General features: G+C 39.5%; 2 protein-coding genes across 3 annotated transcripts in view; one reads left to right on the top strand and one right to left on the bottom strand.

Annotated features, from left to right (window-relative positions):
* The window catches only part of Spink13 (serine peptidase inhibitor, Kazal type 13 (putative)), a 123,578-nt gene that overhangs the window by 72,351 nt on the left and 25,004 nt on the right, over nt 1-26,223 (top strand). The window lies entirely within an intron of this gene.
* The window catches only part of LOC110333336 (serine protease inhibitor Kazal-type 10), a 107,642-nt gene continuing 87,043 nt past the window's right edge, over nt 5,625-26,223 (bottom strand). Inside the window, exons 2-9 of one of the 2 annotated variants that reach the window (XM_021214926.1) lie at nt 16,881-16,941; nt 16,264-16,337; nt 15,409-15,440; nt 13,556-13,671; nt 9,033-9,109; nt 8,103-8,140; nt 7,020-7,135; nt 5,625-6,071 (exon numbers count right to left, since the gene is read on the bottom strand). In XM_021214926.1, coding sequence (XP_021070585.1) covers nt 6,026-6,071; nt 7,020-7,135; nt 8,103-8,140; nt 9,033-9,109; nt 13,556-13,671; nt 15,409-15,440; nt 16,264-16,327 — 489 coding nt within the window. In that variant the 5' untranslated portion in view covers nt 16,328-16,337; nt 16,881-16,941 and the 3' untranslated portion in view covers nt 5,625-6,025. The remainder of the gene's footprint in view (nt 6,072-7,019; nt 7,136-8,102; nt 8,141-9,032; nt 9,110-13,555; nt 13,672-15,408; nt 15,441-16,263; nt 16,338-16,880; nt 16,942-26,223) is intronic. The other variant, XM_021214927.1, reaches the window with a different exon arrangement.

Below are 26,223 nucleotides of genomic sequence, written 5' to 3'. Positions count from 1 at the left end.
AGATAGATAGATAGATAGATAGATAGATAGATAGATGGATGGATGGATGGATGGATGGATGGATGGATGGATGGATGGATGGATGGATGGATAGACAAACTTATCTTTTAAAATCATTTTTGGTTTGTTTTAATTTTAGTTTATACAGAAAATACTACAAGGGAAAATTTTGCAATTCTCATGCTAAATTGTGTAACTTTCTAATCTACAAATATAATCTCCATAAGTGTAGTATAATGATTTTCCAATACTTCTATTATATCTTCAATTTATACCAAGAAACCAGTCCTTCTAATAAGTCTAAAACCATGAATCTTGCACATACACAGGATACAGTGTTTGACAATGTAGTCTAAGCTCTTCCCAAATTTACATCGTCTTCAGTCTTCAGAGGCCTGGGCTTATAGGTGTATGTCATCGTGCTTGGCTTTAAAAGTACACAAAGTGTTCAAGGCTATTTCTAACTTTCTCTTCTATTAGATTCCATGTATCTGGTTTTATGTTGAGGTCTTGGATCCATTAGGACTTGAGTTTTGTGCAGTGGCATAGACACAGATCAAATTGTATCCTTCTTTATGCAAACATCCAGTTAGACCAGCGCTGTTTGTGGAAGACACTGTCTTTTTCTAGTGTATGGTTTTGGCTTCTTTGTCAAAAAGTCAAGTGGCTGTAGGTGTGTGGGTTTATTTCTGGGTCTTCAACTTGATTTCATTGATCAACCTGTCTGTTTCTTTTTATTACTGTTCCTTACTGTTTCTTACTTTTGCTCTATAGTACAGCTTGAGGCCAAGGATGGTGAACCCTCCAGAGGTTCTTTTATCGTACAGGATTGTTTTACCTAGCCTGTTTTTTGTTTGTTTTTCATATGAAGTTGAGAATTGTTCTTTCAAGTTCTGTAAAGAATTACATTGGAATTTTGATGGGCAGGTTTTTTTTTCCTGTCTATAACTGAAAAGTGTGTGTGTGTGGGGGGGAAGCTAAAGTGTCCAGTCTTGGTGGAACAGAAACAAAGACAGACCATAGGCATAAGACGAGGAGTACCAAAAACAGAAGTGTCCTGTGGCAGAGGAAGCAGGGTTAGAGACTCAGGAAAAGGAGGGCATTAGGACCCAGCAGAGCTTTCGTCGCCAATTTCCCTCCCAGGTAGCAGAGTAAGGGACTCTCCTGCAGAAAAACTGTCCAAGCACCCCATGACCACCCTGAGGTGGGTCCCCATTCCAACCATCTCCTGGAACTGATGGAATGCCTGATGTCTCAGAAGGTTCACAGAGGGGAAGACACTATTGGGTTACTGCTCAAGCTGCAGCTCCTGCTCTGGTGGCTGCCGCGGAGCCACTGAGCACCCTGTACCTCATGATGTCCTGGCTGGAACCTTGTCTTACAGGGTTGGGGCTTGCAAGATACTGTAAACCCCCAACTAGCAGCAGGCCGAATGATCCCCTCCCCCCTTTTAAAGGAGAAACCGTTTTCTTGTTCTGAGTAGGATTCAAAACTTCTTCCTTCTTCGTGGGAAAGATTTCAGGTCTTAATTGGATCTCTCGCGTCAAAGAAAAGGAAATCAATGGGCCAAGTCGAAGCCTAGGGGCACAGACTGAGCTGACTTCAGGGGTGATCCCTGTGTAACTCAGCCACTTTGCTGGTCTCTTAGCCTCTCGGCCAGGGCTGCCCCTTGTTAAGCTACAGCTCTTCTTGCTCCTTGTCCTGCTCGCCCCTCTCATGGTCCAGTTTAGTCAGCTGGCCATGTTCAGCCTGACTCTTCCTTCTCCCCGCTTTCTCTCCTATAGGTACAATGAAACTTGTTTCTACACGGTAGGAGTAGTGTATTCTCTTCCTTTTAGTTCATTTTTCATTCAGAAGGATAATTGGAATATATTGTGCAAAATTGTATATTCAATAAGGAAGAAGAAAGGAAGTAAAGGGGTTGTGGAATTTTCCTCCACACTTAAGGATAAGCAGTGAGGTCCAGCGTGTGGCAGAAGAATCCTCACATGGAGGCCGGGTAGGTGAAGTCTGGATTGTGTTGGGGACCCCAAGACGGTTTAGAAGATGCCAGAGTCATGTGACACTTGGCCCTTCCGTCCGTTTTGCAGAAGTAGTATTTATCCTGGACTGTTGTCTGCTGCTGCACTTTGATTTTTACAGGGAATAAAAGTTCGAGAGAATGCTGTGAGTCCCAGAAGAGACTTTGAACTTCAAACACTGTTGAGACTGTGAAAGACTATGGGGACTTTGGAAGTTGGACTAAATTCATTTTGTAATATGATATGGCTACAAGTCTATGGGCACCAGAAAGTGGAATATGGTGGTTTGAATAAGAATTGTCGTTGTGGGCTCATATATCTGAGTGTTTAGTTTTCAGACGGTGGACAATTTAGGAAGGATTAGGGGGTATGTTCTTATTGGAGGCAACATGTCACTGGGGGTGGGCTTGACGTTTAAAAAGCCCATGCTCCCACACCATGCCTGCCCGTCTGCCTGCTTCTTTTGAAACCTCATGGAACAAAGGATACATTTTCTTCTGTTTAAGCTGGATGAGTTGGAATTTTATGTTTCTACAGCTAGAATTTTATTAATACATTGTGCATAACATTAACAACTATTTTAACATGTTTGTATGGTAATCTCTACCCATGGAGTAAGATTTTCCACATTATCACAAACCTTAAAAATATAGTGACTCTTGGGATGAATTGAGACTGTCGTCACTATCATACAATATGCAAATTTTAAGCAAAAAAAGTGTTTCTCTTCTCGATGGGTTTTCAATGCAATTTCAATGTAAATGTATTAGTTTCTTCTTTTACTGTCCTACTAGTCAGAATTCTCTAGAGGGACAGAACTGATAGAATGAATATATAAATATAGACACAGATATAGAGATATAGATACAGACAGACAGACAGACAGACAGACAGACAGACAGACAGACAGATAGGATTTATTACAGGAACTCACAGGCCGTGGTTCGGATGGTCTAACAATGGCTGTTTCCTGACTAACAGTCTGAGAATCCATTATTTGTTCAACACACAGCCTGGAAGTCTCATTGGGTCTTCAGTATATGTTGGAATTTCAAAGGAGCGGACCCTAACACCAGAGAAGCAATGCCGAGCCACAAGCTCTGTGAACCTGTCAGGCTTCTCCGGTTCAGAGCGGAGACTAACTTCTCAGGAGTCCTTAAAGAATGTTGACCCAGTCAGTGCCCTCTTAGGCAATGTTCTCTCCCACTAGTCTTCTAAGGAAAGGAGCTGCCCCCATTCCCACATTCCTTTAGATGTAGGCAATGTGTCTTCTTGGCCCTCTAACCCTTGACCCTTGATTTGAGCATCTGGGTCATTTGAGGATTCCAGCATCTGGGTCAGGTGTCTCAGTGTGATTGAACCCCGGCGTGAGCCCGGGGTCTGTGTTCACAAGTTTTTAGTAGGGATATCAAACTGCATTAATATCACTAAACATTTTAACTTGCTTAAAGAACTTTTGCACGTTCTTAACTAACTTGTTAGTGATCCCTTTCTTTTTGATTCAAACTACTGAAGCAAAAATAGAGAAGGAATATTGTAATACCCCAAAGAGATTATGTATCCTAGGATAAGAGAGTAAAAGTCTATCTACTTTGGTATAAATGTATGTAGTTTCTGGCTTCATAAGAAGCCAGAGTTCAGGAGCTAACTGCAGGAATTCATCAATTTCAGGCCGTGGGACTGGGACTGCCATCAAGGACTGTCTGAAAGAATTCTTTGGTTCTCTACTCCACAGGTATTAGAACTAGAAGGAGAGGCCCAACAGGGGTCGGGGAAGTAGGTGTTTTCTTGCTAACCTTTCATAGAGAGAAGAAACAAAAACATTAGCTTAGGGTTCGCCCATCACCACCTCCTTCCCCCACACTCCAAGATATTGGATCGGCGGCCCTGGAAGTTCACCAGGGCACTCTCCAAACACCTTGGTTGCTTCTCTTGACAAAGACTGACCTTGTATCCATCTCAGAATGGTTTCCAAACTGATTATATCATAGCGGGTTGCCTAAGAACAGGGTCTTTTTCTCTCCTCATTTACAGAGTAAAAAAGGCAGGAAAAGAAAGCTCTCAGCACCTAGGCAGATTTTAATGAAGCAGAAATATGAATGCATAACACAGCACATAAAAATACATATTCCACCAGGTAGAGAGGGACCTAAAATGGTACCCTAGTGTTTTTGAAAAAGCCAATATTTGTCTGGTGATGCAGTGGGCTCCCCTAATTCCTCAGAACTGGCTGGTTTGCGTTGCCATGGGCTGTGTATGTGTGTGGGGGGGAGCTTGGGTAATGAGACAAAGAAAGGGAAGCTGATTGTTTCTTACCACAGAAGCCACCCACCTCCCAAGGAAGGCCTACAAAGTTCCTCCCAGGGCGAGAAAAAGCTCACCAAGTCTTTGCCTTGAAAAGAGGAAGAGAATCAGGAAGAGGGCCATCTTAAATGTTGAAGAGAATAGTCCATGCTACCGTACAGAGCCTTTCTTCCCTGCCTGTTTGTCTATCAGGAATCTACTCATCTCCTAGGCTCTCACTATAACTACCCAAGGGGTACTTACAGGATTTCAAGTTTCCAGGTATCTCATCAGCCGTTCAGGTTTAAGTATAAAGAAAATTCTCGATCTGTGCTTGCAATGAGTACTCATGTTGTGTTTTATTTGTTCATCTGTGAAAATGCCTCCTGAATTTGTGAACGATATTTCCTGGAAAGAAGCTGTCTCTACAATACTGATTAACTGACTAAAACAGTGTGTGGAGAGATGGAACTACTATATGTCCAGGGGCCAATTACCTTATATCAGGCTAGCTTTAGTCTCCAGAACATCCATCCATTTCTTGCCCACCTCTGTTCCAGAAGTAACAACCTGTGACTAATGGGTAGAACCTTTTTTAAGTCTGTTGACATAACCATCTACCAGCCTCCACCAGTGCAAAAACCAAGCGTGTCATCGGATAGAATCTGAGGCTTTCTTAGTTACTTTCTTTTGTTGTTGTGACAAAACACATGACCCAGGCAACTTGTAAAAGGAAGCATTTAACTTGGGGCCTTGCTTATAGTTTCAGAGTAAGAGTCCATGGCCAATTATGGGGGTGGGGGTGGGGGTGGGGAGCATGGCAGCAGGCAGACATGGTGATGGAGCAGAACCCCAGAGCTTAATCTGATACATGAGAATTAGGTAGGTAGAGAGGAAAAGATGGGGGTGGGGAGAGGAAGCTGGTGAGAATGGAAGGGTATGGGCTTTTGAAATCTCAAAGCTCACCACAGGTGACACATCTCCTCCAACAAGGCCACAGCTCCTAATCCTTCCTCAAATGTTCTACCAACTGGGGACCAATAATTCAAACACAGGAACCTGTGAGGCCTTTCACACTCAAAGCACAGCAAAGGCCTATGGGAAAGCTCCTCCCATCTTGCTGTAGCCACCTCTCTGATGTACCCGCCAATATATGTTGAACTTGCCTTGATTTATGACTTCCTATGTTCTGTAAGATTATAAACTTTATAAAGCTGCATCCATGTTAGAACATAGACTCTGGGGTAACTTATATCTGTGATCACAACTACACAAAATGTGCCCCCCAAATGCCTCTTATTCCCTTCAAGGTGAGAGCTGTGGGTTTTTTTTTCTTTTTTCATCAACAAATTATAATTACTACAAATGTTCATTTACCTTAGCCATCTGCCTCTAAGACTTAACCAAGTGCCTCTAAGATAAAGAATACTTAGAATAAAACTTATTTAACATTTTAGTGAATGAAACATTTATGGTTACAAACCATACTGAGTTTCCTCAAACACAAAATTAAGACAGCAATTTTAACACTATAATACATTGATTGAAATAAAGCCCTTCAACCACAGCTTGAAGAAATTCTTTCAATATCTTGTATTCCACTTCATGACCCACAGAAAGCTTCACTTGCTGTCTAGGAATTTTAAGCATCGATTGAGAACATTCTACTTGATTGTAAAATCCACCATGAAAAAGGATAACCACAGAACACTGTGCAAAACTCAGCAGGGACCATAATGCCGATAATCAATTTTTTCTTTAGCAGCTCTGTAAAACAAAGAGAAACCAGAAGGAAAAGAATTACAGAATTGAGCCACCATTTCCGGTTAACATGCACCAATTTTTAAATCACATTGCACTCCTTGCTTTATAATGAGAGGGAACTGAGATGTATTCATGTGGAAAATCTCTAGCCACAAGCAGCTACAGTCTACCACGTATCCACTCTCACACGGCTCCTGTCTTGGAATAGTGGATCTTCCCTGGAAGCCCAGCTCGGACTCAGCTTTGGGACCATCTCAGACCCAACAGAGAAGAGGACTAGAAATCATCCTGGTGGGCCTCTAGAAGCACTGGACATTTTGAGGATTAAGTACACAGAAATGTTTATGGAAGGAAGCATTGAAGAGAGAGAAAAATAAATGTGGTGTAAGGTAGGAACGCAGCTGAATTAACGTAAAAAGAATGCATGTACACATATATTAGCATCCGATAGGCATTTTTTACACTCTCCTTATGCAATGAGAGAATGTGATCAGAATGGTAGGGCAGGGAGGGGGGAGGGGAGTGAATGTGCTCCCAGACTGCCCTGGCCTGAGGGAATATTAGGAAGCTGTCAACACGCTGAGCAGACAAAGCGGGTCACCAGAGACCTCGCTCCTTAGTATTAGAGTCAATTGTGATGGACTTCTGAATTCTATACTTGAGTATTCTGCTCTCGCAACAGGGTCTTTACTATTTAGCATCCAAGTTTGGAATTACATCATCTTGTTTACCACTTCGCTGCTAGCAGTTCATAATAATTCGTTTAAATTAACCAGGTGATACATTTAGCAGGTTTTGCAAGTGAGCAATTAAAAGGAAGGTGCAAGTGAGGTTCTATGGCTTTAGTAGTAACAGGGTTTACTGTTTGTGTATGCGAGCTATGTCTGGGGTATCCAGAGGGCTCTATCGTGGCCTTCTAGGGAAAGCCAACCTTTAGTGATGAGCGCTTACATCTTCGCGTTGCAGAAAACACACTCGTTGCTGTAAGTGTGTCCATTAGTCCCACAGACTGGATTCCATTCTCTGGTACACTGGTTTGGGAATGTTCTGTACTTGTTACAATCTGGCTGTCAGACAGAAAGAGACAATACAAGGTTTATCATATAGTGATCTCTGTGTGTGTGGTGTGTGTGTGTGGGGGGGGGGGAAGACACCCAGCAGAATGGTTCAATATTAAGGTTTAAATTTAAATACAGAGGTATCCAAACACAAATATGTTATACATCTATGTAATCACACTTATTTACTTTATGTATGTGTGTATGTGTGTACACGTGTGTGTGCGTGTGTGTGTGTTCGCATGTGCACATGTACAGGCATGCCACAGCATTCATGTAGGGGGTCAGAAGACAACTTTCAGGAGTCTTTCTCCCACAGGGACCCTGGAGATTGAACTGAGGCCATAAGGCTTAGTGGCAGGCACATTTATCCACTGAGCAATCTTGCCAGACCAAATATATTGTATGATTGACACATTTTAAAAATAAACCTGATTTTTAAAAGCCATCTAATCACTTACCCTTCAGTCTCTTGTCCTTCTGAGCCACTCATGACAGACACTCATATATGAGCCTTTATATAGATTTGTAAGGTTGTATACAGATGTAGATAATGAGAGTATTGGTGACTTACAGAAATAGGCAATAGTGTGTATTTCCCTTTAGAAAAGAGAAGCCCCCCCATCCCCTGAGGATATCAACTGCACAACAGCACAAGTTAACCATAAGGCCAGGTACAAACCTTCATAGCAAAGCTGTACAAGGAAACTCAGGAGAAGGAAATGATGCCAAGAGCAGATAAAAGAGTCAGAGACACTCCATGCCCACCACTAGGAGTCCCATAAAACACCAAGCTAACAACCATAATAGACACGCAGAGGATCTAGTGAAGACCCTTATGGGCTCAGTGACGGCCTCTTCAGTCTCTGCGAGCCCATGTGATCCCTGCTTAGTTGATTCTGTGGACCCTGTTCTCTTGGTGTTCTCAACGCCTCTGGCTCCTACGAAGCTGACAAAGTAGTTGGTGTTAACTTACCTGACGTCGAACTTCTTTGGAAAATGCAAAAGTAGTTTCTGAAACCAGCAAACAGAAGAAGAGTCGAGAATGCAATCAGTCTATCTGCAGTGTGATGTGCTCACAGTACACAGCAAAAGTCACCTGTGCAAATTGCTTACTCATGACCTTCGAAGTTAGGAGGTGAGGAAGGAGTAGAACAGCGCATTGGCAGAGCGATTTCAAATCTGGAAATGTCCCTTGCTGTTTACTAACTTCTAAAACTCTCCTTTTAAAGATATCACAGTTTGTCTTTATCTGTGGAATAGCATAGAGGAACAGCCTTGTGGCAAAGCCACTTAGTTTGCCTTGCAGAAAAGACATGCAGAAAAATTGACTAGCATTGAATTACTAAGATGGAGTGTCTTAGGTCTAATCTTTCACAGTCCCTTTATTTATTCTGAAATTTGGGATTTGTCAGTTGAAGAATCGATGCATTTTCTCTCTAAGAACCGACCTTGTCTTACAGAACTCAGCTGACAAACCACAAACAATAATGCCAGGGGAGTGCCAGATCTGGAAGATGCTGTGTCTATCTCATACATTGTATTCGGCAGCACTGAAGTCCTACAAAAACAGGATGAGGGTAAGCATCTCTAACCAAAGATCCATGGGAGCAACCTAAAATTCCAGAGTACTGTTTTAAAGATACACGTTTTGAGCAACGGCTTTCCGGGTACACACTGCTGTGCCCTGCTTCTCCTGCTGATGTCATTCATCTTCTATGCTCCAGTTCTCTGAGATAGGGCATGAGTAAAAGTGAAGCATTGGGGTAAGTTCTAAGGAACTTAATGTTTTCCCTGCTGTCATTTGATATCTGCTCCCAGCTGAACCCTTCATCTAGCTCTGAACTGCAATGGTTGCCTCCAGCATTGTGTGCTTGGGAGGGGGATAGCAGAAAAATGTACTCACCATAATAAAAGGGGACCACCAAGGCCAGGATGAAAGTGATTTTGATCCATAATAGAGAGGAAGACATTGTATCAAGTCTGTGGAACAATCCTTTAAGAGCTTCTGTAACATATTTCCAAGTGAAAGTTTCTTACAGACCAAGAAGGTACCACACCCTTTCCCCAGATTGCTAATTATGGTTCACATTACCCTCCCTCTATGCTTTTACAGATCTTCAGAATCAATAAGACACAGGCGACAGAGGTCCCGAGTCCTCCCGGAGACTTCAAAGGCCATCACTGTACCTATAAAGAGTTATTTATTCCCCCAGCAGCTGGCTAAGCTAAGTAAGAGACTCGCTGCTCTTCAGGAATTGCCCACATTGGAATTTCAGCTTTCCAGAAATAATTCTTTTATAAGGAAGGGACCTTGAGAAGTTGTTATAGAAACCCTAGGCTTTGGACGGTCGCCAGGTGTCTCTGTGCCCCTTTGCCGGAACACTGAAGACACTGGAGAGACACCAACAGCTCTAGACATTGAAGAAGTTAGGCTTGCCTTCTCTTCCCAGTCACTTCCCTTCAGCTGCAGTTCTTACTGCTCTTTCTTTGAGAAACTTGTTCAGAAACAAGATCAAAAGCCCAGCGCCAGTGGATCAGAGCAGAAGTTTGTGTTCCCCCTGGAGGCTGCAAAAGCTCACGAGATCCACCTCACTTGCGCTTAATGGTTTTCTCAGTAGAAAGTTAGGAACAGGTTGACCTGATTTACCCAGAGGTAAAGAGAAGGAGAAGGCAATTCACACACACACACACACACACACACACACACACACACACACACGGGAGAGGAGGAGATGGAGGGAGAGAGGGGGAGAGAGAGAGAGAGAGAAAGAGACGGGGAAGGAAAGAGTATTTCAAACTATTGGGTAAGAAAGAACAAGAGAATAAAAAAGAAAAGAAAAACAAATTTAAAGACTTGTGACTCAGCAATTTTGCCTCCTGGTTTTGTCAGAAAAATTAGACCAAATACTAAACTAAAACTAATATGCGTATGCCTGGCTAACTTAACAAGAAATTTTATTTTTATTAGGTGTTTTGTTTTAAGGTACATACACCGGTGTCACACTAGGATATTTGCAAGCCCATAGCACCAATTTACAGCCAGGAAATTGTGTCTGTTGGACACTTTTTAACCTATGTCCATTTCCACAACCAAAACAGTAAATGTATTGTTTGTATAAGCAGCCCGGGCTGTGGTGTGTGTGAATGTCACAAGGTACAGCAGTTGTGAGGACTAGATCTGGTTGCCAATTTGACTGGATAAAGGGATGCCTAGAGAGTTAGTAAACCATGTTTCAGCTTAAGTGTGTGATGAGATTTTTGGGAGAGCCTTTTACAGGTCAATGAACTAAGTGGTTAAAATTCATCCTCAATGTAAACTCTATCATCCACTGGGCTAAAGTTCTTGATGGAGTGGAAAAACAGAGGGGAGTAGCACTTGCCCACATTCTCCCCTATGGCAGGCACTCCTTCCTTTTCTTCCTTCCTTCCTTCCTTTCCTCCTCCTCCTCCTCCTTCTTCCTCTCTCTCTCTCTGTGTCTCTGTCTCTGTCTCTGTGTCTGTCTGTCTGTCTGTCTGTCTCTCTCTCTCTCTCTCTCTGTGTCTGTCTGTGTGTGTGTGTGTGTGTGTGTGTGTGTGTGTGTGTGTGTGTCACTGGCACCCAGGAGAATCCAACTACTTTTGAATGAAGACTTACTCTAGTAGCAAGCAACATGGTGGGAGCCTTAGACCTCGTGCTTGGACTGGAGCTGCAGCCTTGGTCTCCCTTTCACTGAGGTATCTTGAGCTGTGCAGCCACCAGTGCCCCACCTCCCATTTCTCAGTATGGACATGGCTCTTGGGATTTTCAGCTTTGATGAATACAGCTATATGTTCTCTTGGTTTTGTTTCTTAGAGAAATCATGGTTGATGTGGATGTATCAGAAATCTGTTTGCTGGATTCCTTAAAAGTTGACCATTCAATCACCTGACGAACTATCCACTCCACTGGTAGAGTGACAGAACTCTTTTCCAAAGAAAGCAGCCTAAAGTTGAATAGTTGGGGCGGCCTACCTTCCTGTTGTTTTTTGTTTTGTTTTGCTTTTTTTCATCACATTATACCTAAACCACTAATCTTTGGTATAAAAAAATTCTCTGGAGAAGTTGTCTAAGAGAATAAAGGATCAAATTTTCTGTTCAGGTTCTTCTTATTACCAGAGTGTCAAGAATAAAATAGGATTAAATTTCTTGTCATTTAAAACATGAAGTTAACATTTGTCTACCAAGATTCTTAGAATCTGCAGTTGCTTCAAAGTTAGATATATCCTAAGTCTTAGTGTTTAAGCCTAAATCTAATGGTTTAAAAAGAAACCCTCACAAGGACAAAGGATGATTTCCAGGTACTTAGCTACTCTCCTGTCACCTATGAGTCACTAACTATACATCTCTCTAACCAACTTTGTTAGCAGTCTATCAAGTGTGTCTTTCTTTATTCTCCACTCTGATTCTAGGGAAGAAACCAAACAGATCAGCATAGCCCCATCATATCTCTAGGACAGATAAGCATTGATAGTTATTATAAGATTATTATATCTTATTCAAGAAAGAACTACCTTTAAAATATAAGGGATTGGCTTTTATTGATATTTAAAACATTATGCTGATAAGAACTGGAAAACTATCAGATCCCAGGCAACATAAACATTCAGATAAAGGACCTATTTCTAAACCTCCCTCCATCCCTCCTTCTCCCCCTCCCTCACTAATTAATACATTTTTGCCCGTGAGTTCATGCAACTTGCCTCTTTCTAGTCTACCTTGCCTGAGATGGAAATTGTGTCTGGTACCATCATGATTCCCTATGGTCCATGAGCACACTAACCCAAGCAACCTTTTAGACTCTCAACTGCTCAAAACCCTCCTCTAAATGTACTAAAATTTGTGAGCAACTAGAATCTGACATATCTAATTTATTTTAAAAATTCTCATATAATATGATATTTGGATAACTTTGGGAAATATCTCTTAGATCACAGGCACTGAAATATGTCTTAAATTATCATGGACTCAGACTTAAAAAAAGGACTCTAATACATTTAATAACACTGGTTAATATTTTATTAAGCAGAATATTTAGCTACTTAGATCTATACATTGAGTGGGGGGTTTACATCACGGAACATAACATTAAGATAAGGGTTTTGTTGTTTGTGATCAACTTGCTCTGTAGCTCAAGCTCAAACTTATATCATTCCTCTAGCCCCAGACTCATAAGTGCTAGGATTTAGATTTAAGGACCACACCCTGTTTGGATACTGAGATTTCAAACTATTACTTTATTAATGGACACTAACAATAGGAATCCTGAAATTATAGTTTCTCATTGTTGAGAGTAACCTTAAATAACTCAGTATTTAATCTTCTGTCATATAGTATGATTCATCTGGTCTTCTGTGAATGGGAGACTTTGATCAAGAGACTAATTGTAGAATTCACTGCAGAAAGATATCCTGATTATAGTCATTGGAATGTTTGGCTCCAGAAAATGTCAGCATTTACCATAATGAGCAAATAGGATAGGAACATCACTTTCCCTGTAGAATCCAAAGGAAAAAAAAACATAAAAATTAATCATACTTTTTAGATAATTTATATGCTTATATACTTAGAGGATTTTTACTTTGGACATGCTAGAGAGATTATGCTTTATTCTTAAAGCAGCTGTGTCCACTTGCTTTTTAAGTCCCTGTATACCCTTTCTCCACTGTGGGGATCCTTGGCAATTCCAACTTTCTCATCAAAACTCACATCAGATCCATGAAAGAAGAGCTATGGGCATTTACAGCTCTGCCAATAGGTACATACCACTTCGGAAGCAAACAGGCAGCTATTTTATAAGTGTAGAAAGCCACATAAGGACATGAGGAATAAAGAAGGCTGTCGAGCCTTCAAACCACAAAGTCTTTCAGACTGAAGGAGAGAGAGAGAGAGACAGAGACAGAGACAGAGACAGAGACAGAGACAAGAGTTAAGTTAAGAGTGCCTGTGCTCTTGGGGGGTTTAGAAAGACAACTTCCAGCAACGTTGCACGAGTTTCTTTTTTAGCATTAACTAGTTCATTGTCCATTGTGAATTTTAAAGCTCTGTGTTCAATCCGATTCCCAGTCAGTTATATAGCTAGAGATGGACTCTCGATTTCGGAGTTATGCCACTTAACATTACAGTTTCAGAATCACACCCTTGTGGCTGCGGCTCCACAGAAACGCCTCACAACTCACCAAGCTAAGTTAAATAAGTCGGTTTTGCAGAACACTCAACACAGATATGCTGACAGTTCACAGTGAGTCTCTTGAGAGCTCGAAGTACATCCCCTTGGCTCTTATAAACTATCATGGTTGTCTTTGCTACAGACCATGTGTCTAGATTACCAACGATATGAATTTTTATATCACTGTGTAATAATGACTTATTCACGACTAGAAAAATAAATACTCATGATCGCATTCTTACTTCAGTGCCTGGCAGAAAATACATTTATTGCAATAAGTTTTTCCGTTAGTTGCACATACAGGATAATACTCTCTGGTACACTCATCATCAGAATTCAGATATGGTCTACAGTCTATCTGTAAGACAGAGGAAGACAATAGAAATCATTTAGTAGTGAACCCTGATGACAATAGTCTTGAAATATGGCATATGTGTGTGTGTGTGTGTGTGTGTGTGTGTGTGTGTGTATATATATATATATATATATATATATATCATGAGATAACAGTGTATATTCAGGATTAAAATCAAATACCTTCATGCCTACTATGCAGTAGCTAATCACTCAGTACTTTTAAAACAACATGCAAAGAGTTGTATTTTGGGCAGTATCAGCTTTTAAAGAATACAGATATACTCAAATTCTTTAAAAAAAAGGACTAGAACAGAAATTTAAAAAATCGATGTCAGGTAAATGCACATAAATTTAATGATATGTTTAAAGCTAAATCTTAAGTTGTTCTTCATTTTGTTTTGAATTATATTTGCTTAATGGTCATATACTGTGATTATTGAGAAGATCTGTATGTACTTAACTATCTGAACCATAAGGGGACATTTCTATAAAGGGCCAGAGACATGAAGTTCGCTAATGTTCTTTAAATTATAAACTCTGTCGTAAAATTTCCATTTAAATACAGAGCCTTCCCAAAGACGGTGTCTTGTGAGCCAGTTCCCTGTTCTACATTCATTAAACAGTTGGTTTTCAGTGCTTGCTCTCTTCGTTTTCATTACCAGTGTGGGAGGCACAGCTTCTCCCATGTGCTTTTATGATCCAGTGCACGTATGATCCAGTGCACGTATGATCCAGTGCACATATGATGCAGTGCACATATGATCCAGTGCACGTATGATCCAGTGCACATTCTCCCTGCACTTACAGGCTTCCCTTCCCAGGGCAGATCTGCCTTCCTCCACCTCAGTAATCAATGCTTGAAGTGGAACGTGCTGTTCACTGTCCTGTCTTCTTCAATAAAACACACATACACTACCTTTAGATATTGTGTATAGTTTTAGAGACCTTGATAGCTTGTACAGGGGAGGGATGTGATTTGTGCTTTTATAATGCTTGCTTTTTATGTAACCTTGTGACCTTTATGCATGCTGACACTTAAAAAGATATAGAAAAGTATAGTCTATTTTCAATCATAATGATATAGTATACTATATAATGTATTATTTAAATATTTTTTTCTACCATTTTATGACACACATATATATATAGATACACACACACTTTTCAATAGGGATAATTACTATTTATTCGGACTGGAGAGATGGCTCAGTGGTTAAGAGCACTGACTGCTCTTCCAGAGGTCTTGAGTTCGATTCCCAGAAACCACATGGTGGCTCACAACCATCTGCAATGGGGTCTGATGCCTTCTTCTGGTGTGTCTGAAGAGAGCAGTGGTGAATACATTAAATAAATAAATAATTTTTAAAAAGAATTAGAAATTTTTTAAAAAATTGCTATTTATTCTCTTAAAAATTTATAAATAGTATACTACTTTCTCTTTGTTAGGATAAATAATTTTACTCCAAGTATACTTTTTGTATCCCAGTATTGTAAAAAATAGCTAATAATTGCCAATAGCTTTCCTATGCATATTACCACTTAGATCATTCCTAGAGCATCCCAATATGGTTTTACACTGCTTGGTAGATTGTGTTAGTTGACTTTGGTATAATAACACTTGCATAAGCACATATTTTCATTTCTTAAATCTTTGTATGTCATAGATAATCTTACTGAGATTCTAAATTGACAAACATTTAAAATTGTATTTCAAATTCCAAATGAACTAGTGACTTACTTTGAGTTTGTATGGTGATCGGAAGGCAGTTCCTATGCCAACAAAAACAATTTTAAAAGTAAGCGGTTCACAAATACAATGGTAGCAGAAACTTCAGCAATCTATACAAAGGACTGTCGCCAACAAGAGGAGAGGTCTACGCTAGTAACAAAAATAAAACTCTCCAGTATATCTATATACTTAACAAAAACAATGAATACTTAAAGGCAAATGAGCTCTGTGAAAAGCTATATATAATGTTTTCAATAACTTCTAGTGAAGTTGTCAACAATCTCTGTGCTGATACCATCTTTTAAAGGATTTACGGTATAGATACCTAATTAGTATAGGAGGGAATGCTGAGCCAAAAGTTACTTCAGAACATTGTGCTCTATTATGAGGACATTTGTCAATATTTAAAACCACTTCCTTATGAAATGTAAATGATAAAAAAATGTCAATGTCCGGAAAGGGTCTTTTCCTTACACATGTCTGTCTTTGATTTGGGGTCTGGGAACTGAAAGTATGTAACAATTCCGAATGTTAAAGCACACCAGATTTAGAAAAGAGGATTTCTTTCTGTACTTTGCTTTTAACAACCATGACATCGCCCCAAAATACCATCTATGAAAATTACTCTAAAGACCCTAGATTGAGCAATGGGCAGTGTTCTAAATTCCACTGCACGTGCCTCAGCACCATGCTGTGTCTTTCTCTACTGTACAAAATAAGTTAGGTATCTTTTGATGAGTTGTTTAGAACCTGCTTTCTCTTCTTTTACCAATTTAAGAATTGAAAAAGGCAGTAAAACAGCCATTCAGCTCCTGTCTTAACTACAGGAACACACCAGGATTCCACGCAAGGCTGAAAACTTACCGGAATACAAAGCAATGGCCACGTTGATGACAACAGCATTGGACCATAGTGAGGATAACTTCATTTGAGCAAATCTGCAGGGAAAAAAAATTATTCAGAAAGTTCGTTACGAGGAACCTGGCTGCATTAAGAGTAGACACGATCAGTTGAACCTGGGATTTCTTTGGACAATTAGAAGAGTTATTGCTAAAAAGTGTATCTAAGACAATTCGGGCATCAAAGAGGAGTATGAGCCCATCTTCCTTTGAAGCAATACCGCGGGTGCTGCACACGGCTGTGGTCTCCCCCTGACAGTACTTGGCAGGGATGCGTACTGGGGCTGTCTTTTTCTACAATACTGACAGCAATGCTTTGCATTTAGCCATCTTCCTAATGCTATACCTCATCTACCTTAGGCAGAAAGGCGGTGGACTTAAGGACAGACCTCTGGCTCTCTCTGGCTCTCTCTGGCTCTCTCTGTTCTCTCTTCTTCAATTATAGCCTTCAAGGTAACTCTCCTTTCTTGATATTTAAGTGAGGACCTTGATAAAGATAAATGGTGGCCTGGGGCAGGTAAGACACAGAATCATGTTGTCCATTCCCCAGAAGCTGTAAAATAGGTCATGAGAGGTACTTACCAAGTACTTCTCAATAGATCATCTCTCAGCAGGAGGTGTTCCAATGCAGGACCTCCTGTACCTAGAAATATGAGTGCAGTTATTGATCCTAACACAGATAAGGAATGTGAATACTTTGTTCATTCTAGAGAATTAAGCAGGAAAAGGGGAGAGTCAATTTTTGGATTTAATAAGACTCTATGACCTTAATAGTTTTATAAAATAAATATATATTAGAAATTTTTTTCTAGAGAGATCTTAAAACCTATGGAAGTAACGCTCCACAATCACTACTGTGAGCATATATATTGTTAATATATATGTTTGGATGGTTGCTGTGTTTCTAAAGTGCAGGTGAGGTACAGTCAGGTTCTGAGTGCAGTCAGGAATGGAAATTCAGGAAAATAGTGATTTGTGATTATTACTACTGTTTTATCATGTGCTAAATAATGAATGAGTTACAGAACAAATCAGAATTTTATTCACAAAATACTGGGAAGTGACTGACAAAATTAAGTGTCTTTCGACACGCAGCTAAAACATTCTTCCCAGGGGATTCAGAGCCACACATGCCCAGAGAAAGGTAGAAGAAAGTTCTGAAATTAAGAAGGTGACCTGCTGTATTAGGCACTGCCAAGTGAGAGAAGCAAATGTAAATCTCGTGAGAGGAAGGATAATAATGATGCCATTATAAGTTAATGAAACAGAATAGGGAGCCAGTACAAACACGCAATAATGCCAAGAGTTAGTTGTTTGAAATACGAAACAGCCTTAAGAATATTTGTGAGATTTCCCGTGAAAAGGGAGCAGTGGCTGAGGGTACTCAAATCAGGAAGAAGAGAAAGAGGCAGTGCCACAAACCCACAGGAAGAAAGTCACTGATGGTGGCATTTGAGGGGTCAGAGATGCCTACCATGCTCAGGTTGCTCTCTCTGAATTGTGCTTGCTGTATGAGATGTGAACTCTCAACTCTTAGCTTCTAGTTCCAGATAAAATCCTCTTCCATGCTGTCCCTATCATTATGGCTCCCAACCCTTTGGAACCATAAGCCCAAATAAACCCATCCTACTGTAGCCTTCCTTTTTCACGGTATTTGATCACAGCTAGCTTCACTTCTGATTTCAACAACAACAACAACAACAACAACAACAACAACAAAATATAGAGGATTTGTAACAATAATAGTTAAAGGAGAAATCATGAATTCAGGAGGAAGGGGTGGGGATAAAGTAAGATTGGGGGAGAAGGAGGATAGAGAGCTATAGAGATATATCTTTTCAAAAATAAAATTACTTAAAAATAGTAATAGATCTTAAAGATAAATGATGCAAGTAGAAACCAGCAACATACACACATTATACAAAACTTAGGTGTATTTATCACACCATTACAAGACTAATATTTTATCAGTATAATTAAAAATATGCATTATCATGAACAAAAATTAATTAATTAATTAAAAATATGCATTATTTCAATAGATGCATAAAAGCATTTAGCAGAAATGACACCCTTGAATAATAAACACACAATAATTTAGGAATAGATGTAAACTGCATCCATCTGATATGGGTACCCATAGATGTCACATACTACTATCATATTTCCTGTTGAGATATAGCATCCTTTCTACCTGTGGTTCAAGATAAGACAAGGGGTCTATCACACATTGCTTAATATAGAGCCCTTTAGGTCTTCAAGAAGGCTCAGAAGCTGAAGGACCCTAAGTCTGATGACCCAGAATCAATCACTGGAACCCACATGTGCAGTACAACCAATTTAAACTTATCCCCAACTAGTTTAAAAATAAATGAGAGTCAGACTATGGTTATTTTATTTGTCTTTGACAATTAATGGGGAGGTAACACCTGATCTATGCTTCTAACTGCTGGCCTGCCTGCTTTCCCAGTGGTGTATCCCAGACACTTGCTGTTTCTCCTGACCACACGCTCACAGTTCATTTCCCCTCACGGTGGCTTCTTCTCTCCTCTTGTTCTTCCTCTTTCTTCTCTTGCTATCCTCCAACTAGGTCACTCCAAACCTACCTATCTCTAATCCTTCCAGGAAGCCAGGAAGCGAGTTTTATTTAACAAATAGTTTTAAATCAAGGAGCAAGGTTTGCACAGCAAAAAGCTTGGTATAGAATTTAGCATTACAATACACAGGAATAGAACAGGCCTCAACCCACGTGATAGATGGAGATAGATGACTCACTCCTGGTGTCCTTTGACCTCTGTGCACCCACACTACTGCATGCACACCTCCACGCACAACCTCCTATATACACATGAGAATAATAAATGAAACAATTAAATTTAAAACATAAATAAGTAAAACAAACTAGGGCATCTTGATTTAAAATGGTGCTCAAGTTGGAAAGAAACAAGTAAAATTATCTTGATTTTTCAAATTATATAATCTTTTATGTGAAGACTCCTGTATTATTTACCAAAACCATAACTCACAAATGAATCATGAAAGTTGCAATATACACATGAGGACATAACATTTTGTCCAATTTCTAAGTAATTCATGAACAATCCAAAAAAAATGAAGAAAGTGATTCCACTTTAATAATACCAAAATAAAACACTTTTGTGTTAATTTAATAAAAGATGTGACAAAATAATAGGCTATATTGTGTAAGTTTTACTGAAGTAAGTTGAAGAAGAAATTTTAGACCCGGCAAAGACTCAGCCTCTGACACTCAGGCCTCTGACAAGAAATAATTCCACTGATGATATTTTTTTAATATTGAAAACCCGAGAAATGTTATAGCCAAATCAAAACAAATTTATAGAGGTATTAGAAAATAATAGAGAGTGGATAACTAAGCATTATTTTTAAATGGAAGGATAGTTAACCTTAGTTCTACTAAAATGTATCATGTTAGGGAAAGTAACCACATAAGTAACTATTATATATGGAGTAATGAATTTAATAAAATCTGCACATTTAATGCTATTTATAGAAAGTGATTTGTCAGATATTTTTTAGTATTGTAAATTTTTAAGTTAGTCATGAGTACTGAGTATATAGAATATTTGAGAGATCAACTGTACTGGCTAGTTTTGTGTCAACTTGACACAGGCTGGAGTTATCACAGAGAAAGGAGCTTTAGTTGGGGAAATGCCCCCATGAGATCCAGCTGTAAGGCATTTTCTCAATTAGTGATCAAGGGGGAGAGGCCCCTTGTGGGTGGTGCCATCTCTGGGCTGGTAGTCTTTGTTCTATAAGAGAGCAGAGTGAGCAAGCCAGGGGAAGTAAGCCAGTAAAGAACATCCCTCCATGGCTTCTGCATCAGCTCCTGCTTTCCTGACCTGCTTGAGTTCCAGTCTTGACATCCTTTGGTGATCAACAGCAATGTGGAAAGTGTAAGCCGAATAAACCCTTTCCTCCCCAACTGCTTCTTGGTCATGATGTTTGTGCAGGAATAGAAACCTTGACTAAGATATCACCATAAAAATATTTGTATAAACATAAAAGTATGTTTACAATATTATAAAATGGAACTCATGTGCTAAAGGATTGGATGAATTCTGGTTTGTCTCTGCAAAATAAAATATATTATTTATAATAAATGTGTCTTTAGGATTCACTGAATAAGTATCTGTAACAGTATTTTCCTTTTCATCTCTGATTTTATTAATTTTGGTCTTCTCTTATCTTTTAGATAATTTGGTTAAATGTTTGTCAGTCTTTTCAAAGAATCAGCAAAGAATTGATTGCTTGTGTTTTTGTCTTTTTTTTTTTTTTTTTTTTTTTAACTAGCCTTAAGAGTTTTGCTTGTTCATTTTTTTTTAGTTTTTTTTTTTTTTTAGGCAGGGTCTCTCTCAACAGCTCTGGCTGTCTTATAACTCACTGTGTGGACTAGGCTGGCCTTAGACTTAGAAAAGTTCACCTGTGTCTGCCTCCTGAGTGCTACGATCAAAGGTTCATGCCTTCATGCCTGGCTCAGCCCTAACTTTTAGTATCTCCTTTTACCTACTCTGTGTTAATGTTGTCTTTCATGTTTATCCAAGACCCTCAAGCACAGCACTAAGGTTTTATTATGAATCCTCCCCAGTGTTTTGTTTTGTTTTGATTTGATTTTTAATGTAGGCATCTAGTGCTGTAAACATTCCTTTTTAGTGCTGTAAACATGCCTTCATTATAGCCTATAGATTCTGGAATTTTTTGTTTTCATTTTCACTAAATTCTATGAACTTTTATATTTCTTTCTTGTGTTTTCCCTTGGCCAAATTTTCATTCAGTACCGTATCATTTAGCTCTCATAAGTGCGTGTACTGTCTGTCAATTTCACTGTCATTTGGTATCCAACTGTATTACATTTGCGTTCAGGATGTGATTTAAATTTCTACATTTGTTGAGATTTGCCGTGTATCCTGGTATGTGGTCATCTTGGAGAATGTTCAATGAGCTGCTGAGAAGAAAGTACATTCTTTAGAGTTCAGATGGGATGTTCTGTAGATGTCTTCTAGGTCTGGATGATTGTGATGTTATATAACTCCAGTGTTTCTATTTAGATTTTATGTGGATGTCCTGTCTATTGGGGGTAGTAGAGTATTGATTCACCCACTATCGTTGTGTTTGGGTCAATTTCTGGTTTAAGACTTAAGATTATTTTATGAAATCAGGTACTTCTTTGTTTGGCGGTTAAATGTTTAGAATTAGAATATCATCTCAATGGATTTTTATTTTAGTAAGTATGGAATATCCACTAGCATCTCTTTTAATTAGTTTTGGTTTGTAATCTATTTGTTCAGATATTAGAAAAGAATATTCTGTTTATTTCTTTGTTCCATTTGCCTGGGATACCTTTTTCCATTATTTTATGTTAAAATAATCATATCTATCATTGATGGTAAAGTGATTTTTATTAGAGACCATAAAACATGGATCTTATTTTTTAATCCAATTCATCAGTATATGTTTTTTTAAAAAAAATTACATAATTTCACATTTCCCCTCTCCTCAACCTCCCCATGCACCCCCTTGATCGTTCTCAAATTGATAGCTGCTTCTCTTCTTTAAATTTTTTGTTACATACACAAACACACTCCTAAATATGTAAACACAACTTGTTCAGTCCCTACTGAGGAAACAGTGTTGGCTCAAGACACCCCAAGACCAAGGTCTTAGCACTAAGATTTATTTGCCTCAAGGGAACAAAAGTCAGGAAAACAAGAGGCAAGGACAGGAGATAGAGGAATAGAGAGAGTGTGAAAGGAACAAGGGGAAGAAAAGAAGCAAGGGAGAGAGGGAATGGGTATTTGTCCTGGAGTGGGACAAAGGACTGCCTCTGAATGGAGAGGGGACAGATGGTGGTTTATAAAGATAAAGGGGGAAATCCTGTGTTAGGCCGAGGTGTCTTAACTTTAATTGGGCATGTTAATTAGGTGAGCCAAAGTGGGCTTTTGATTACTGGACTTCAAGACTTTGATACCTGGATCTTGGTAGTCAATCTCAGGAGGAAGTAGTGGCCAGATAAGAGAATAGACTGTGGAGGCTAGTTTTAGGAATGAAATCTAATGATTTTTAGCCATTAGAGGTAATGAAGGAGAAGGGCAAGGCCTGCCACAGCCACATTCACGAGTAGACTAGTGACCCTTCACCTAAAATGTTTACTTGTATGTATATAATTTCAGTGCCGACCACTTGGTATTGGATGATTGCTGCAGACGAACCTCAATTGGGTTTCTGATCTGCAGTTAACGGGGCTCTGGTTACAGGTGAGCAAAGAGTCGGGGAGAAATGAATAACAAACAAGTACGAACACAAGGGAGTGCTGTATCTGGATGTATTTTCACAAAGCAAGCATCAGTCTTATATTACAGAAGAAAAACAAGAAAGCCAGGTGAATACATCTGCCAAGTTGCATTGACACAAAACAAAGAAGATGCATGCATAAAAAGATGGTGGGAGCCAGGCCATGTTTACAACTGAGAATAGGAACAACCCTTAATTAAGATCAGCTAAACACAGGAGCCAGGTGAATGCTCTGATGCAATGCTAGTCTATTGTTAAACCCCACCACCAAGGTCCTTTAGTAAATACCTGATTATGCTAGTCTTCTGGGTCTAGTGAAAAACCTGTACCAGGGGAATTCAGTTCTACTAACCCTTTCATAAATAATACTACAACCCACCTATTTCCTAGGCCATTGTGTATTCCTGTGTATGGGTGTGACTTGGCTATTGTTCTAAGTAATTACTATGTAGACTAGCCCTGAGCTTTTCTAGCTCTATTGAAGTAAATTGTAATGCCTGATAATTTTCACTGTCTCTACCAGAGGTAAATTTGAATGTTACTGAATAGGTAACATTCTTACTGAATTCCAAGCTCAGGGTTCGCTCAAGGACTTTCTAGAACATTGGAACACCGGTGGAGGCTTAGCTATATGTCAAAATCAATCCTTAAAGGCACTTATAATAAAACAATACTGAAAGAGAGCACACGGATCCATATACCAGACTAACGTGGGGACAGGTTTCTAGTATACATGCTAAGGGAATGCCAAGGTTCCAGGAAGCTAAGTTTCCGTGAAACTCTTTGCCTCAGGACTGCTTCCAGGTTTCTAAACCTGTCACAGGAGTCACTACTGGAGTGGATATAGCAGATGATCAGTTCGTGGGCTCTTATTAGGAAAGACTATTTTTCCCATTCTCAGTGTCAATTATATGCCTGTAGTTCTTTGTCTAGGGTTGAGGTCCCATGAGATTTCTCCTTTCCATGTCAGCACATTTACTAGGTTGGTCTTTTTTCTGGTCTTGTAGTTTCTCTGACATGTCTAGATGAAACCTCACAGCAAACTTCCTGTTGCTCTGGCTCTTACAGTCTTTCCATCTCTTCCTTTGCTATGATTGATCTGTGAGCCTTAGATGCCAGAGTAGAATTGCACTGTAGATATATCAGTTGGGGCTTAGCATTATACTGTCACTCGTTCTTTGCATATTGATCTCTTGTGGTTTTCTATAATGGTCTCCATCTGTTACAAGGAGACATTTCTTATTAAGGAGGGATGAGAACTCTACTTACGTGTGTTAGTATAAGCATACATATATAGTTAACAACTATGAGGATTTAATCAAATAGTGGTTGTAGATTCTCCTAACAGATCCGTGGTTTACCACCCCCCAGGTAGTTGGCTAGGTTTTCAGTACCAGACATGATTTCCCTTTGATGAACATTCCTTAAATAAGATTAGACAGCTTTTGGTTACTGCCAAGGTATGCATGTCACTACTGGACCCTTAGGAAAACTGTACCATTGTTTATATTATTTATAGGGTTGGTCTTCTCATAGTGCCAGATTTCATGGGTGGTTCAATCCTGGATTATTTCTCTTTATATTTAACATTTTCTTTGATGGGCCTAGCCATTTCTTCTACTTTGTTTCAGCACCTGATTTTTTTTTTTTCCTCCCTGATGAGGCTTAACTCAGAGCTTTTTGATTGGCTTTCTGAATTCTTCATTTTGAGTTTATTTAAGTTTGCCTTCGTTCTTTTTAAAGAAAGTATTCTCTTTCTTTGTTAAATTCTACTTTCATATTTTGAATTGGTTTCGTTGTTTAATTAAACTCTGTATTTTCATGGACTTCCTTAAGGGGTTTATTTATATCTAGTTATAATTTCGAACCCCTTTCTCTGATCCTATATATTTACCCTCTTTCTTATTTTCTTCTTTTTTTAATTAGATATTTTCTTTATTTACATTTCAAATGTTATCCCCCTTTCTAGTTTCCCCTCCAAAAATCCCCTATCCCTTTCAACCTCCCCATTCTCACCAGCCCACCCACTCCTGCTTCCTGGACCTGGCATTTTACTATACTGGGGCATAGAACCTTCACAGCACCAAGGGCCTCTCCTCTCATTGATGACAGACTAGGCCATCCTTTGCTACATGAGCCATGAGTCTCACCATGTGTTTTCTTTGATTGGCAGTTTTGTCCCAGGAAGATCTGGGAGTACTGGTTAGTTCATATTGTTGTTCCTCCTATGGGACTACAAACCCTTCGGCTCCTTGAGTACTTTCTCTAGCTCCTTCACTGGGGACCCTGTGCTCAGTCCAATGGATGGCTGTGAGCACCCACTTCTGTATTTGTCGAGCACTGGCAGATCTTCTCAGGAGACAGCTTTATCTAGCTCCTATCAGCAAGCACTTGTTGGCATCCACAATAGTGTCTGGGTTTGGTGGCTGTTTATGGGATGGATCCCCAAGTGGGGTAGTTTCTGGATGGTCATTCCTTCAGTCTCTAATCAAGACTTTGCCTATGTAACTCCTTCCATAAGTATTTTGTTCCCCCTTCTAAGAAGGATCGAAGTATCCACACTTTGGTCTTCCTTCTTCTTGAGTTTTATGTGTTTTGCAAATTGTATCTTGGGTATTCTGAGCTTCTGGGCTAATATCCACTTATCAGTGAGTACATATCATGTGTGTTCTTTTGTGATTGGGTTACCTCACTCAGGATGATATCCTCCAGATCTATCCATTTGCCCAGAATTTCATAAATTCATTGTTTTTAATAGCAGAGTAGTACTCCATTGTGTAAATGTAGCACATTTTCTGTATCCATTCCTCTGTTGAGGGACATCTTGGTTCTTTCCAGCTTCTGGTTATTACAAATAGGGAAGCTATGAACATAGTGGAGCATATGTCCTTATTACCAGTTAGAATATGTTCTGGGTATATACCTAGAAGAGGTATTGATGGATCTTCCGGTAGTATTAGGTTCAGTTTTCTGAGGAACCGCCAGACTGTTTCCAGAGTGGTTGTACAAGCTTGCAATCCCACCAGCAATGGAGGAGTGTTCCTCTTTCTCCACATCCTCGCTAGCATCTGCTGTCCCCTGAATTTTTGATCTTAGCCATTCTGACTGGTGTGAGGTGAAATCTCAGGATAGTTTTTATTTACATTTCCCTGATGATTAAGGAGTTGAACATTTTTTCAAGTGCTTCTCAGCCCTTCGGTACTCCTCAGTTGAGAATTCTTTGTTTAGCTCTGTATCCCATTTTTAATGGGGTTATTTGAATTTTTGGAGTTCAGCTTCTTGAGCTCTTTGTATATACTGGATATTAGTCCCCTAGCAGATTTAGGATTGGTAAAAACTCTTTCCCAATCTGTTGGTGGCCTCTTTGTCTTATTGACAGTATCTTTTGCCCTAAAAGCTTTGCAATTTTATGAGGTCCCATTTGTTGATTCTTGATCTTACAGCACAGGCCATTCCTGTTCTGTTAAGGAATTTTTCCCTTGTGCCCATTTCTTCAAGGCTTTTCCCCACTTTCTCCTCTATCAATTTCAGTGTCTCTGGTTTTATGTGGAGTTCTTTGATCCACTTAGACTTGAGCTTTGTACAAGGAGATAAG

The sequence above is a fragment of the Mus pahari genome, chromosome 15 (assembly GCF_900095145.1).
Source record: "Mus pahari chromosome 15, PAHARI_EIJ_v1.1, whole genome shotgun sequence".
Taxonomy (NCBI): Eukaryota; Metazoa; Chordata; class Mammalia; order Rodentia; family Muridae; genus Mus; species Mus pahari.
This window is presented reverse-complemented; position numbering and strand designations above follow the sequence as displayed.